Raw genomic sequence first — 16,560 nt, 5'->3', positions numbered from 1 at the left:
TCTGTATCCAAATTGATAAATATAGTTTCAGTAAATGTCTGATAGAATAAATTTTAAGGAAGGTATTTTGTTCAAGATTTATATTTTATAGTAGTTTTCTTGCATTACTTCCTAAACACTATATTTGAGAATAGAGAAAGTAGTAATACTTAATATATGAATATCAGTACCGATTGCTAAACTTTAAATACAAGAAGATTCTCCCCAGCAATGCCGATTACACCACCGTTAGCGGGTAGCGCCACCAGTGCGCTTCACGCGGTGCACTGTAGGCATTACTTAAGGTTCTCTGCAGCGTCCCCTCGGCTCATGGCTGCAATCCCTTTCATTCCTTTTACTGCACCTCCTTTCATATTATCTATCTTCCGTCTTACTTTCCACCCTCTCCTGAAAGTTGTCTCACAGTGCAACTGAGAGGTTTTCTTCCTGTTACACCTTTAACACTTTACTTTCAATTTCCCTTTCAGCGCTGAATGACCTCGTAGGTCCCAGTGCTTGGCCTTTTGCCTAAATTTTATATTCCAGTTCCAATTCCAATTCCAACACCAGTTACAGAACGTAAAGGAAACAGGAATTAGGTTTACCTCATTTGGGGCTATACGCTTGCAAAAAAAAAAAAAAAAACTTTATATTTTTATCGAAACAGATCATAGTTTTTAGCTTAATTTCGATTTACGCGAGCTTTTTTTCGCCCCCTCCTCGACGTCGATTCAGTGCAATCAGCATTTGATCATTGCGTCATTTGTCGAATGGGGCGAATGCTCAGTAAATCTTCGCGTCCTTTCCGAACAGAGCACAAAGGACCTGATTTAGCTCTGATTGTTGCTCAAATATTTGGCTCAGGAATTTTTTCATTAGCTTTTGGCCTGTGAGCTTTCAGCTTCCAGCTTTCAGCAGCTCTGAGCCCTGAAATTCGGAAAGGAAATTGTGTGTGGGGGGAGTGGGGGCTGCGGGGTGGGGAGGGGGGGAACATTCCACTGCTTTTATTTAAGCGTGATTTCTCCTGTTTCATTTTGTTCCGGGCTTTGTTGCAGTTCCGTTTCTGATTCTGTTTCAAAGCCTGAAATCAACACTTCCCTTTAGGAGTGAGTGTAATAGATTGTTCATCCCCCTAGCTGCAACCCCTTTCATTCCGTTTACTGTACCTCCATTTACCTTTCTTCCATCTTGTTATCCACCCCTCTCCTAACAATTATTTCATTGTGCAACTGCGAGGTTTTCCTTCCGTTACTGCTTTCAAACCTACCTACTCTCTATTTCCTTTCCAGCGCTGAATGACCTCATAGGTCCCAGTGCTTGACCTTTGGCCTAAATTCTATATTTCATTCCGTATATATTCCATTCCAATAGACTGTTAATTGTTAGAATGCGTTGATATATTCTGAAGAAAACATTATTATCCCACTCCTCACTTCCTGTTTGTGAACAATATAGCTCACGTGGAAATACTGCAGATCATGATTAAAATGATATTATTTTATTCGACTTTTCGTTTTTATTCATTTTCATTCATTTGTTCATTCACTCATTCATTTTCATTCATTTCATTCATTCATTAATCCATTTTCATTCATCTTATTCATTTCATTAATTCATTCACTCACTTTTAATAATTTTCATTCTTTTCATTAATTCATTAATCAATTTCCATTCATTCATTCATTCACGTGTGATAATTTTCATTCATTTCATTGGCTCATTCATTTCCATTCACTCATTAATCAATTTCGATTCATTTAATCCATTTTCATTCATTCATTAATCAATTTTCATTCACTCATTAATCAATTTCCATTCATTTCATTCATTAATTAATCAATTCTCATTCATTTCACTCACTCATTCATTTGTTCGTTCGTTCATTCATTTCAATCATTAAGTGGTTCTTAGACTTTGTAAAAACAAAAAAAAACATTCAGATAATATAAATCTCTTCAAACACCTTCCAGTTGTTGTGAAAAAAAATGAATGATTTTAGGATGATCCTTCATACACACTTTCACAAACACACACACACACAAATTTTATATTAAATTAAAAAAATTTTTTCATAATGTGTGCATCGGAAATGTATTAGAGAAGACGCTAATCTCCATAATATGGAATATTCTGCTGTTGGCTGTTCAGTCGCTCACACACACAAACACACACACACACGCACACACCCACACACACACGCACACAACCATATTAAATAAACACACCACAAATTTTATATTAAATAAAAGAATTTGTTCATAATGTGTGTACATGAAATGTATTAGAGAGGACGCCAATCTCCATAATATGGAATATTCTACTGTTCGCTGTTCCCATTCCATCACAATATGTCTTCAGCATTTCAATATGAACCCTCGGGCAACATCGCGTTGCAACATTTATATTGCAATAACATAACTGTTATGAAGTTGTTTACCTATGGTACACTTCTCGATGTAATGGCGTGGCATAGTTCAATAAAACGAAATTCCTGTTATTTGTTGCTCCGTTCTTTATTCAAATATTGAGGATGTCGAAGTCAGTTTTTTTTATTATTATTATTTATTATATGCGTTTATATCTGCTCACTTATTTATGAGATGCTGATATGATTATTATCTTGTTTTTACACATCACTCGAAAGTTTAGTTGTTTCAAGAACTGCATTTTGAATATATATATATATATATATATATATATATATATATATATATATATATATATATATATATATGTATATATATATATATATATATATATATACACACATATATATGTATATATATAATATATACACACACACACACACACACACATATATATATATATATATATATATATATATATATATATATATATATATATATATATATATATATATTTTGTTGACAGGCCCTCATTGAAACTGGATGGTATCATTCGACACTTGACAATGAGGACTGTTAGTCTTGGAAAGCTTGTAACTTTTATTGAACAAATATCTCTGCTAGATACCATCCAGTTTCAATGAGGTCCTGTCAGTAATTGCGTTATTGCTCAGATAATTGTGATTAGTTAACATATATAATATATATATATATATATATATATATATATATATATATATATATATATATATATATATATATGTATATATATATATATATGTATATATATATATATATATATATATATATATATATATATATATATATATATATATATATATATATATATATATATATATATATATTACTGTTCTGTAACATTTCAGGAAAACAGAATTTAACCTCTACCTTTCAACGGATTTCGATTCCGGTATTGTTTCGTCTGTATTGAAATCTATGTTTTTTATGAAATTACAAAGCGCATTTTAAGTTTAATTCGCAAAGAGGATTTTTTAGTCCATTATTTTACGGCATAAAACTCAACTGCAGTAAAAGGCATTACTCTGTTGAATGTCTTACTTTGATAGGAGTCCGTATCTCCCATCAACAGTTTTGAATAATTGCTTTTCTGTCTATCATTTGGTTCGAATGACATCACACTGAAATAGATATTTTTGAATATTCAACTGATGATATGAATTTCCATTCACTAAATAGCTAATACTATCTCGTTATATGCCTGTACTTTTCCGTAAATTTCCAAAAATAATTGTTTTTAGTAACAATGTTATCGTTATTTACCTCCTGTGTTATACACCTCTTCAAACCTTCTTACTGTCAATTTCCCTTTCAACGCTGAATGGCCTCGTTGGTCCCAGCGCTTTTCCTTTCGCCTAAATTCTATATTCTAATCTATTCTGTTACCATTACGAAGATATATCCTGATATATCCTGCTCCAGAACTGAGAACTGTTACTTAGAAGTAGTATACCTTAGTTTAACCAAACCACTGAGCTGATTAACAGCTCTCCTGGGACTGGCTCGAAGGATTAGACTTATTTAACGTGGCTAAGAACCATTTGGTTTCCTAGCACCGGGACCTACAGCTAATTGTGGAATCCGAACCACATTATACCGAGAAATGAATTTCTATCACCAGAAATAAATTCCTCTAATTCTTCATTGGCCGGCCGGAGACTCGAACTCGGGCCTAGCAGAGTGCTAGCCGAGAACTCTACCGACTCGTCCAACGAGGAACTGCTGTTACTGTTACTTAGAAGACTTTCAGAATCTGATTCGCAGAAGAGCGATCTAGTAACAGAACTTTCTCTATCCTATGAAGTCACCTTAATGGTCGTTTTAGTTTTCTGTGAAAGAAAACTCTCCTCCCATCATCAAACACACCATATTGCAGCCCTCTAACCTCAGTAGTTTTTGTTCTATTTAAGGTTAATGTTAGCCATGATTGTGCGTCTGGGACCGCTATAATTGCCAAAAACACAGGCCACCACCGGGCCGTGGCTGAAAGTTTCATGAGCCTCGGTTGAGAGTTTCATGGGCCGTGGCTGAAAGTTTCATGGGCCGTGGCTGAAAGTTTCACGGGCCGCGGCTGAAAGTTTCATGGGTCGCGGCTGAAAGTTTCACGGCCCCGGCTGAAAGTTTCATGGGCCGTGGCTGAGAGTTTCACACAGCATTATACGCTGTACAGAAAACTCGATTGCGACGAAGACACCTCGGCGCATGTTTTACTTGTCTCTATGGAACCACAGACTTAGACTTAGTTCAGAGGAGGCGCAGATGTTTACCACCCCATGCTAAATCATTCCCAAATGGATTTCTGTCAAAATTTGATTAAATGGATTCCTATTCTAGGAACTGATGTTGAAGGGAGATTGAAATTATATAAAGTAGGTAAAAAGAAGGAAATACCTTTCTTAGCAAAAGGACTGAGGTATTTTTGAAATTCTTTCGTTACTGGAAAACCTTTCTGCCTGAAGAAAAGAATAATTCTTTAATCAGTTCTTGGAAGGAATAGATTGTATTATAACCACGTAACTCAAGGTGACAGGTGAAGGTTCCTGAATGCGTTTTCGGATGATTTAGTTAATGGAAATATGTCAAAATGCCTCTCTTTCAAGTTTTATCTTTTTTTTTTTTTACATTGATGTACACTTATATGCAATTTCCCATTCTTAAAAAACCTATTTAATGGGTTACACTGTAAGAAATCATTATTTTTCTTTCATCTAAATAAAGTAATCTGTGAAATTTCAAACCTTAAAGGCTGAAAATACATTTATTGTGGAGTTTGGCAAAAGATTAAAATTTAGTACTCGACGGCTTCCTTTAATATATAGGAGGGGGCGGATTCTGATTTGGTACTGGGGAAGGAGTGACAAGTCATTGTTACTGGTATGGTTATTAATGTTTAATTTATTTCAACCTAACTTCCATCATCTTAACGTGATATTTTCTTATATTTTTTTTTTTGAAATTCACCAGTTTTTAATTCGTTTTTTTTCGTTTGAATTTATCTATTGTATGAATAATAATAATAATAATAATAATAATAATAATAATAATAATAATAATAATAATAATAATAATAATAATAATAATAATCCAGTAATAGTTGACTACGTGCAATAAACGTAATGTCTACATTATAGTGAACATAGTCAAATTTTATTTTAAATTTGTGCCTTGTCGGATAGCGGCGTGATAATATGAATTTATACCTTAGCATATTGTAATTAAGGTATACATATTCTTAGAAAATAAAATTTAATGAGTGTTTTGAGGTAATGTTTACAGCTGGTGGTAACTAAAACAAAGGTAATTAAATATATGTGTATATATATAATATTTTATACATACACACATATACTGTATATGTGTATATATACAGTATACATATACAGTATATATATACATATTTATATTTATATATATACAACTATATGCATATATTTATTCATATATATATATATACATATGTATATATATACATACATTTATATATTATATATGTATAATATTAGAAAATTTAATACCGTTATATTTACTGAAAAATACAAGCCTATCAAATATCAGTCCCCTCTTTTATTAGAGAAAATCTTTCTCGTAACGAAGGCAATTAAAGTGAAGGAAAATGGGTTTAACGATTAAGATAAATGATCAGTTTCCTGAAGGAAGTATCGGACAACATTCTTATTAATCTAATTGACTATCGATTTCCAGGATGTGCCCTTCACTCTCTTCTTCTTCTTCTTCTTCTTCTTCTTCTTCTTCTTCTTCTTCTTCTTCTTCTTCTGAAAAAAGTATATTTTAGTTTAACCAGACCACTGAGCTGATTAACAGGTCTCTTAGGGCTGGCCCGAAGGATTAGATTTATTTTTACGTGGCTAAGAACCAATTGGTTACCTAGTAACAGGACCTACAGCTTATTGCAGAAAAGTGCTGACAGAAAGTTGCGGACGGACAGACAAATAGCCATCTCAATAGCTTTCTTTTACAGAAAACTAAAATATGAATCGATCTTCTTCTGAAGCGTAATATCGATTTATTTTACCTGTAATTTTCTGTCAGCCTTTTTTTTCTGTCAGCACTCGCCCTCAGATCTTAAAAACTACTGAGGCTAGAGGGCTGCAAATTGGTATGTTGATCATCCACCCTCCAATCATCTAACATACTAAATTGCAGCCCTCTAGCCTCGGTAGTTTTTTTTATATTTTATTTAAGGTTGAATTTAGCCATAATCGTGCGTCTGGCGCCGCAATAGGTGCCGAGAACGCAGGCCACCACTGGGCCGTGGGTGAAAGTTTCATGGGCTGCGGCTGAGAGTTTCATACAGCATTATACGCTTACAGAAAACTCGATTGATCCGAAGAAACTTCGGCGCATTTTTTACTTGTTTTTTTTTTCAGTGTTACCTGTTTCTGGTATCCGCGATTACTTTTTTGAAGTTTTTTAAGTTTTTGTCTTTTTCTGAAACATAATATCGATTTGTATTTTTTGTCAGCGTTACTTGTTCTTACCAGTACCACTAATTCCTTTATAGAAGGCTTTGGTTTTCAAATATAATATTTTTTATTGTAAAATAACCAAGGAAATATTATATTCATAAGCATAACCTTTGTGGTAATGAGGGAAAGCCAGACAGACTTCAAACTCATCAGAATTAATAGTGGCATATATAAGTCATAAGACCCTCATTTTAAAAAACTTGACTAAAGTAAATGACAGTTCCACGTGTAGTTTCGAGAGAAGAATACGCGTGGAACATTATATTCTCAAGAGAATATAATGAAAGAATATAATATATTCTCAAAACAATATAATAGAAGACATTATATTCTCAAGAGAATGTAATGGAAGACGTTATATTCTCAAGAGAATGCAATGGAAGACATTATATTCTCAAGAGAATATAATATATTGGACAGAATTCATTTCAACTAGCATCTTTTACCTGGTCTCTCTTGTTGATATTTTTTGATATTTTCGTGGCCTGGTCTGAGATGTTGCAAACGTACGGAAAATTTGATTGTCTTCAGATGTCATTCTATTCGTTATACCTTTTAAAAGACGAAGTAACGACTGCGCTGTTAGTTTTTGGAGATAACGAGCAGAAAGGGATTAACAGTTAATGCTTTTTCAAGAGGATATAATGGAAGACACTATATTCTCAAGAGATAATACCATCCTTATATTGTCAAGAGAATATAATGGAAGGCATTATATTCTCAAGAAAATATAACGTCTTTCCACTGCATTATATTCTCAAGAGAATATAGTAGAAAACATTACATTCTCAAAGGAATATTATGGAAAACATTATATTCTCATGATAACATAATGGAAGACATTATATTCTCAAGAGAGTATTATTGAAAATATTATATTCTCAAGAGAATATAATGGAAAACATTACACTCTCAAAAGAATATAATGAAAGACATAACATTCTCGAGAGAATATAATGGAAAACATTACATTCTCAAGAGAATATAATGGAAGCCATTACATTCTAAAAAAAATATTATGGAAGACATTGCATTCTCAAGAGAATATAATGGAAGACATTACATTCTCAAGAGCAAACAGTCTCTAAGATAAAAAAAAAAAGATAAAAGCCAAATACGAAATGCTTTCACCTACTCTCTAAAAGCTCATTTCCTCTTGTCATTCATTTCCCTGACACCATTTGTACCTCTGTTCACGAATTAGTTTACATGCACTACCATCATTCAAGAACCCCCATTCATTATCCTTCATTATTTCCTTCATTATCTCTCTTTCTCGGCATCCAGGGTTCAGTTAGCCAAGCGTCTAACGGGGGAACAAAGTGGAGAAGGAATTAGTGTGTGATGTCAGCACCTGGCTCCTCCACTCATAGACGTTTACCTGCAAAGAGGAATTTGCATACCGCATTTCTCTTCGGCAGTATTCTGCGGGCGGAAGGTCTTGCTTGCTGCCTTTGGAATCAAGCAGATGCTAAAGGATAATGTAATTGTTATATTATATTATATATTATATCATATTGTTATTTCGTCGCGAATAGAACATTATGCCATAATTGTTGCAATGGTTATAGAAGCCACAGTTTTACATATGCTGTATGTATATATATATATATATATATATATATATATATATATATATATATATATATAGATAGATAGATAGATAGATAGATAGATAGATAGATAGATAGATAGATAGATAGATAGATAGATAGGTAGGTAGATAGATAGATAGATAGATAGATATGTATATATTATATACATATAGATATGTATATATACACACATACATGTTTGTCTATTATTTCATCTCTCTCTCTCTCTCTCTCTCTCTCTCTCTCTCTCTCTCTCTCTCTCTCTCTCCTCCTCCTCCTCCTCCTCCTCCTCCTCCTCCTCCTCCTCCTCCTCCTCCTCCGTACGTCAAAATTCCCCTTAATCTAATGGACATATAAAGGCTTAGCACCTCAAAGGGCGGAGGCAGACGAGCGTGAGATAAAAAGAGAAGGAGGAAGAGGAGAAGAAAGGAAACGTGATAAATGCTGTAGAAGCCGAAATGGAATAGATCAGAGTACACAGAGAAGGAAGAAACAAAGGAGAAGAATGAAAATAAATAGAAGAAAATAATAAAAAAGCGGTAAATAAATAGAAGAAAGTGATAAAAAAGTTATAAATAAATAGAAGAAAGTAATAAAAAGTGGCAAATAAATAGAAGAAAGTGATAACGAAAGTGGTAAATAAATAGAGGAAGGTAATAAAGAAGTGGCAAATAAATAGAAGAAAGTAATAAAGAAGTGGTAAATAAACAGAAGAAAGTAATAAAAAAGTGGTAAATAAATAGAAGAAAGTAATAAAAAGTGGTAAATAAATAGAAGAAAGTAATAAAAAGTGGTAAATAAATAGAAGAACGTGATAAAGAAGTGGTGAATTGTAAGTGTATGGAAAAGAAGAGAAAAAAGGGAACTTAAGAAGACAGCATAAGAGGATAAAAAAAAATATTTGATTCAAGTCAATCTAAAACAAAATGTAAGAATAAAAGGAAATATAAGAAAACTTAAAAAATGTGAAATTACAAATATATGGGAACGAAAAGAGGAAAAAAAGATGGCCCTAAGAAAACAGAGCAAGAAAGATAATGGGGAAAAATATGATTAATGAAATTTCAAAACGAAACATATAGAGGGAAAGGGAAATATGAAAAAACTTTCGAAATGTGAAATTATAAATATCCGGAAACGAAAAGAGAGAGAGAGAAAAAAAGACAGACTTAAGAAGACAGAGCAAGAGAGATAAAAGAAGAAGAAAAAAAAGATATGAAATTCACGCAAATTTTAAATGAAATATAAGAATATAAAAGAGAGATTTCAAAATGTGAAATCATAAATATCAGGAAACGAAAAAGGAAAAAAAAGACGGACTTACGAAGACAGAGCAAGAGGGATAACAAAGAAGAAAAAAAGAAGATATGAAATTCATGCAAATTTTATCGGTGTACCGACGCCCCCCCCCAAAACCCCCCTTCGCATCAAGCCTTTCCCGTCCTCTCGAGAAGTTTCCTAACTTGATGAGACCACACTAATATGAATCAGTTAACGAGATTTTCCAACTGGGAGAATTCTTGGAGGTCTTTGTTCCTTTTGATTTTTTTTTTTAGGTACGATTTTTTCCCCTCTAATTATGCAATACTTCGCTGTTCTGGTTTTTCAGTTTTCTGTAAAAAAAAAAAAAAACTGAGATGGCTTTGTCTGTCCGTCCGCACTTTTTCCTGTCCGCCCTTTTTCTGTCCGTACTTTTCCTCAGATCTTTGAAGCTACTGAGGCTAGAGGGCTGTAAATTGCTATGTTGATCGTCCACCCTCCAATCATCAAACATACCAAATTGCAGCCCTCTAGCCTCAGTAGTTTTTAAAATTTTATTTAAGGTTAAACTTAGCTATAATCGGGCGTCTGGCAACGATATAGGACAGGCCACCACCGAGCCGTGGCTGAACGTTTCATGGGCAGCGGCTCATTACAGCACTATACCGAGACCACCGAAAGATAGATCTATTTTCGGTGGCCTTGATTATACGCTGTAGCGGCTGTACAGTGCAGAAAACTAGATCGCGCCGAAGAAACTTCGGCGCTTTTTTTACTTGTTTTTATAAATCCTTGGCTGATAAGGATTGATAAGAGATATCCAATAATAGATTTCGTCGTTGTCAATAACTCTGAATTTTTGTGGCTGTTAAACTGTCAGATCTATGAAAGCTTTGTTGTTTATCAATTGAAGTGAATCTTTGACTTACTCTAGAGCAGTGGTTCCCAAACTGGGGGGCGCGCCCCACTAGGGGGGCGTGAGGACGATACAAGGGGGGCGTGAAGTCATCTGCTCGAAATTACTTGTTTAATAGAATAATAAAATCATTAAAAGAACAAATATCTGTCATTACATACATGCAATGTATAATTATAGCAGTCACTCCAACCCGTTTTCTATTAAGCTAGTTCTCTTTACACGTTTTGGACACATCACTGATACCAACCAACTGACGCCACTGAGGGACTCGTCACAAACTCCCAATACTCCATCCCGTCAACCCGAACACATATTCGCCATGTCCACGGTAGGGATTTATTTCACTCTTCAATCCATATGTGATTATGGAGTGTTATTGTGATTTCATATGTGATATTACAATGGCTGTTCTGCTGCGTATAATTGTGTCAACGTTTTCAGCACGTTCTTACATCATATCTGAAATGTTTGTTTGTGTGTATCGATGGTTGTTGTCAGTTGCGTATCGATGGTTGTTGTAGCAGTGGTCAACTGAAATTGCATGTGTTTTTATCTGTAGTATATGATATGGTGAACGGGGACGATGTGGGCGTGTATGAGTGACATTGTAACCTTGACGATTTGCAAGGGTAGAACGATGCAGTATGGAATGTCTTGTTGATTGTGTGAAATACTCGTTGTGATCGAAAGTGTGAAAGGTGAATAATATGCTGTGAGTTTTGTATGCTACTTTGAATGTATGTGGTGAAGTGTGTGCGTTGATTCCAGTATAGGCGGCGAATTAAGTGTGTGTGACAAATTAAGTGTACTGTATAACTGAGCATTTTCGTGCGTGTAGTTTTACTTCGTTTGCTTCTTCTCGTTGTATTTTCCGCTGTTGTTCTCATTGTCATTATTGTTAAGATATAAACCACGTTGTGTGCTGAATATTTGTGGTATGTTACAGATTTATGATTTCCAGTTGTATGACCTATGTTATATGAATGAGTGGTGTGGTGCATGCCAATATGAATACGGTATGTTATATAACTACTTAGTTGTTCCATGGTGCAGATTATAAATTTGTTGCTATTTTCACTTTGCAGAAATGTCTGGAGCAAAGAAAAGAAAGTATTCAGATGAATATATCAAGTATGGCTTCACTGTTACAGAGAGCAATGGAATTCATCTCCCTCAGTGTGTCATATGCCATACAGTCCTCAGCAATGACGCCTTAAGACCTGGTCGTCTGGAGCGACATTTGAGCACAAACCACAAAGCATTAAAAGAAAAGCCAAAGGAGTTCTTCACAGCCAAACTGCATTAGCTGAATCATATGAAGCTGGACTCAAGCAGTGTTTTTCATCAAGAAACGTGGAAACTAGTGGAAGCATCTTAGAAGCTGTCACTACTTATTGCAAAAGCAAAGAAGCCTCACTCTGTGGAGGAGACTCTTGTAAAGCCCTGCCTTTTGAGAGCTGCAAATACTGTGCTTGGGGAAGAAAGCCAAAGAAAGTTATCAAAGATTTCCTTATCGGATAACACAGTGAAGCGTCGCATTGATGAACTTTCAGAAGACATAAAAGAACAAGTTTTGGACAAAATAAAAGCATCTCGCTTCTTTGCAATACAGTGCGATGAAAGTACTGATGTTACTCACCTCTGCCAGCTGCTTGTTTATTCTCGATTCGTGGATGAAGGAACTGTGAAAGAAGAAATTCTTTTCTCAGCAGTACTGGAGACAACAGCAAAGGCCATCGATGTTTTTTCAAAGGTGCATGAGTTTTTCCATGAGTACGGTCTTTCATGGGAAAAACTAGTCGGTGTTTGTACTGATGGTGCCCCAGCAATGACTGGATCTCGCTCTGGATTTGTGAAACTGGTGAAAGAAAAAAATCCTGCTGTAACTGGGACTCACTGTGTTATCCACAGACAATCATTAGCAAGCAAAACTCTGCCAGGTAATCTACGCAGTTCACTGAATTTGGCAATAAAAGTGGTGAATTTTGTAAAGAATAGTTCTTTGAATTCTAGGCTTTTCGCAGCTCTTTGCTCAGATCTGGGCACTGATTACAAGACTCTCCTGTTTCACACCGAAGTCCGCTGGCTTTCCAAGGGAAACATGCTGAGTCGTCTTTACGAGCTCAAGGATGAAGTGGAAATTTTCTTGCAGAAGCAGAAACAAGACAAACTGTATGAAGCATTCAGAGAGGAAGACTTTCAGCTCTCACTAGCATACCTTGTGGACTTTTTTGAGGCTATCAACAACCTCAATTTGAAGTTACAAGGAAGAAACACAAACATCATTGCACACTCTGATGTAATCAGAGCTTTCACCGAAAAAATTCATCTTTGGAAAAGAAAAGTACAAGTTGGGAACTTTTCATCGTTCTCACATCTGAATGAGCTCTTGTCTGAGAAGAGAAAATTTGAGCAGTATGACATGACAAAAGAGGTTTTATCACATCTGGATTCCCTTGCTGAGGAATTTATACACTATTTTCCAGATGTCTCAATGGAGAATTCTCTTTGGACATTGGTGCAGAATCCATTTAACACTGATGTGGAGTTGCTACTGGAATCACTGCAAGAGGAAGCCATCGATTTGAAATGTGACTCGAGCGCGAAAAGGGACTTTGAAACAATGAAGTTAGAAGAGTTTTGGGTGAAATATCTCCCCATGTACCCAAAAGTAGGTGAAGAAGCACTTCGTGTGATTCTTCCCTTTTCTTCTACTTATCTTTGTGAAGCAGGATTTTCAGCTCTTGTTGTTCTGAAAACAAAACAGCGCAACTGACTTGATGTAGGAAATGACTTGCGTTGTGCGCTGTCATCCTTCAATCCTAAATTTCTGATCTTGTGAGGAAGAAGCAGCAGCATCCATCTCACTAAATTTGACCAGAAATTGTGCCTTAGTCTCATAAGTATTTCCAAATATTATATGCCATGTTTTCAAATTATCTATTCTTAAAATTGCAACTCAATTTTGCCAATTTGCTAATGTTCAAACTTTTTTCGCTCACTTTGAACCAAATGTTTCGTTTTTAGTTACTGGAATGTACTATTATTTGTTTGAGTGGCTTTCATTATTAAAATGTAATACAAACAGAAATCTGTTTTCTGTACAATGCTAATAAATAAATGTAAGAATCATTTCATATAAAAAAAAAGAGAGGGGTGGGGGCGTACGGGTCTACTGGAAGCAAAAAGGGGGCGTCAGGTAAGATAGTTTGGGAACCACTGCTCTAGAGCTGTCGCTTATTCAGGGGAAGTACTTCTATAGCTGTCCCCTATTTGGGGGAAAAGTTTCTAAGGCTATCCCCTTTTCAGGGGACAACTTCCTTAGCTATCCATTATTCCGGGGAAAATTTACTTAGCCATCCCATATTCAGGGGAACAGTTTCTAGCGCCATGATTTATTCGGGGGGAACCGCTTCTAGAGCACCCCCTCTTCAAGGTGACAACTTCTAGAGCCATCCCCTATTTAAGAGAAAAACTTCTAGAGCTGTCCCCTATTTAAGAGAAAAACTTCTAAAACTATCCCCTATGTAGAGGAAAAACTTCCAGAGCTATCCCCTGTTTAAGTGAAAAACTTCTAGGGCATTCCCCTATTTAAGTGAAAAACTTCTAGAGCTATCCCCTGTTTAAGTGAAAAACTTCTAGGGCATTCCCCTATTTAAGTGAAAAATTTCTAGAGCTATCCCCTGTTTAAGTGAAAAACTTCTAGAGCTATCCCCTATTTAGATGAAAAACTTCCGGAGGTGTCCCCTATTTAAGTGAAAAACTTCTAGATCTATCCCCTATGTAGTGGAGAAACTTCCAGAGCTGTCCTCTATTTAAGTGAAAAACTTCTAGAGCTGTCCCCTATTTACATGAAAAACTTTCAGAGCTGTTCCCTATTTAAGTGCAAAACTTCTAGAGCTATCCCCTGTTTAGATGAAAAACTTCCAGAGCTGTACCCTATTTAAGTGAAAACCTTCCAGAGCTATCCTCTATTTAGGAAAAAAAAAACTTCTAGAGCTATCCCCTATTCAGGGGGACAACTTCTAGAGCTATTTCCTACTTAGGGGAACAACTTCTAGAGCCAACCCGTTGCTGAGACCCGGGTTTGATCGCACGGTAGGAGAGAGAATCTTTTAGATCAGATTCCTTATATATATATATATATATATATATATATATATATATATATATATATATATATATATATATATATATATATATATATATATATATATATATATATATATATATATATATATATATATATATATATATATATATATATATATATATATATATATATAGAGAGAGAAAAAGAGAGAGAGAGAGAGAGAGAGAGAGAGAGAGAGAGAGAGAGAGAGAGAGAGAGAGAGAGAGAGATTTTTATGTAGAGAATAAGAGAGAGAGAGCAATGGGACCCACTCTCTTCTTCCCATTACCGACGGGAAACTTGGAAGAAAAAAACCACTCCAAAGTAGAAGATTTTAATCTCGACTCTTTGCCATAAATCTCCCCGGATCTCGTACCGACGAGACACAATCTCCCTTTCTTGAGTTGGACGAGTCGCAGATATACATTAGAGAATAATGAAAAAAAAAACAGAGAGTTAAAGAAGGGGAAAGAAAAACAGAAGGGGGTATGTACCGTTATGGTGTACTGTCAGGGACGTCATCTGAGTTTGGGTAACAGACGACGGAAAAACACAGCATGGTAGTATATGTTTATATTTTTTTTTTTGTTTTTTGTTTTTTAGATTTTTTTAGAGCTTTTAAGCCTTCCACTCATATTGTTTCCTCTATGGAGAAAATGTTGTGAAAATAGGATGCGATCGCTTTCTCTGAGACCAAATTCAGTCACATAGTCATTCTAGTTACAGTGGTTCTCAAACTGGGGGTAATGAAGCCGTTTCTGTGGGGGGGCGAGTAACGAAGCACTTTCAAATTATATTTTCTATTAATTACCAAACAAATAATGCTTTAATTCCAATTAGTAATAAAAGGAACAAAGATTTAATTGAAATTTTTTTGTCAAAGGAATAATGTCTAAAATTAAATTCTTTATTTCTTAAGACCTGAGTAAAAGGAAAATTAATTTCTAACATATAAAATGCATCAGAAATTAAACATTCCAGCATTTTTTCTTTCCTTTATATTATAACTTCACGTAACTGAAGAGGAATGGGGCAGGGGTAATGGTGACCTGTCACACCACTGCCAGGGGTAGGAACGATACCAAAAGATTTGAGAACCGCTGTTCTATTAAGATATGGGACAACCACACTCACACACACAAAACAAGTACTCATTGCTTGTACTTATGTCGTAAATATATTATATCTTTAGGAATTACATACGCATGGAGGGGAAAGAATTATGGCAAGTGAATTACGTGTAATTTAGCTACTTGGAAAGTTCAGAATGAAAGGGTGCCAAGTACTTTCGCGTATTTTAACACACGCCCCGAAGATGTGTTGAAATACACGAAAGTACTTGGCACTCGGTCGTTTCATTTTGAACTTTCCAAGTGGCTTCTGCTAATAAACAAAATCACGCGCTTACTTTTGTGATTTCTTAGTAAAATTACGTGTAAATAGTCAGATCATTTATATGAGACTCCGTTTGAAAAGTATAAAATGATCTTGTTATTCGTGACTGGGGCACAAGTTCTATTGGTCTCAAAATAAAAAAAAAAAAAGATATAAGATGTCTGTGAAGGACTGGATCCTTTGAGCGAAATTCCTAAACCTAGGGAAAGTATCAGGTACCACACTATACACGACAACGCACACTTGACCGTAAAAAAAAAAAAAAAAAAAAAAAAATGCGAAGAAGTTTCCTCGGCGCAATCGAGTTTTCTGTACAGCCGCTACAGCGTATAATCAAGATCACGGAAAACAGATCTATCTTATGGTGGTGGTCTTGGTATAAAGCTGT

At 35.1% G+C, this 16,560-nt stretch overlaps 1 protein-coding gene across 1 annotated transcript; it reads left to right on the top strand.

Moving 5' to 3' along the window:
* Window positions 1–11,628: 11,628 nt before the first annotated feature.
* Window positions 11,629–13,421, top strand: LOC136827050 (protein FAM200C-like). The gene is made up of 2 exons (XM_067084800.1): window positions 11,629–11,661; window positions 12,054–13,421. Exons 1-2 carry the CDS (start codon window positions 11,629–11,631, stop codon window positions 13,419–13,421), a joined length of 1,401 nt encoding a protein of 466 aa, XP_066940901.1.
* The last annotated feature ends 3,139 nt before the right edge of the window (window positions 13,422–16,560 follow it).

Source organism: Macrobrachium rosenbergii, chromosome 41 (genome assembly GCF_040412425.1).
Source record: "Macrobrachium rosenbergii isolate ZJJX-2024 chromosome 41, ASM4041242v1, whole genome shotgun sequence".
Classification (NCBI taxonomy): Eukaryota; Metazoa; Arthropoda; class Malacostraca; order Decapoda; family Palaemonidae; genus Macrobrachium; species Macrobrachium rosenbergii.
This window is presented reverse-complemented; position numbering and strand designations above follow the sequence as displayed.

Coding starts and splice junctions, on each gene's coding strand:
- LOC136827050 (XM_067084800.1), top strand. CDS start 11,629: ATGAGTGGTGTGGTGCATGCCAATATGAATACG. Junction 11,662..12,053: donor TGCATGCCAATATGAATACG/GTATGTTATATA, acceptor GCAAAAGCAAAG/AAGCCTCACTCTGTGGAGGA.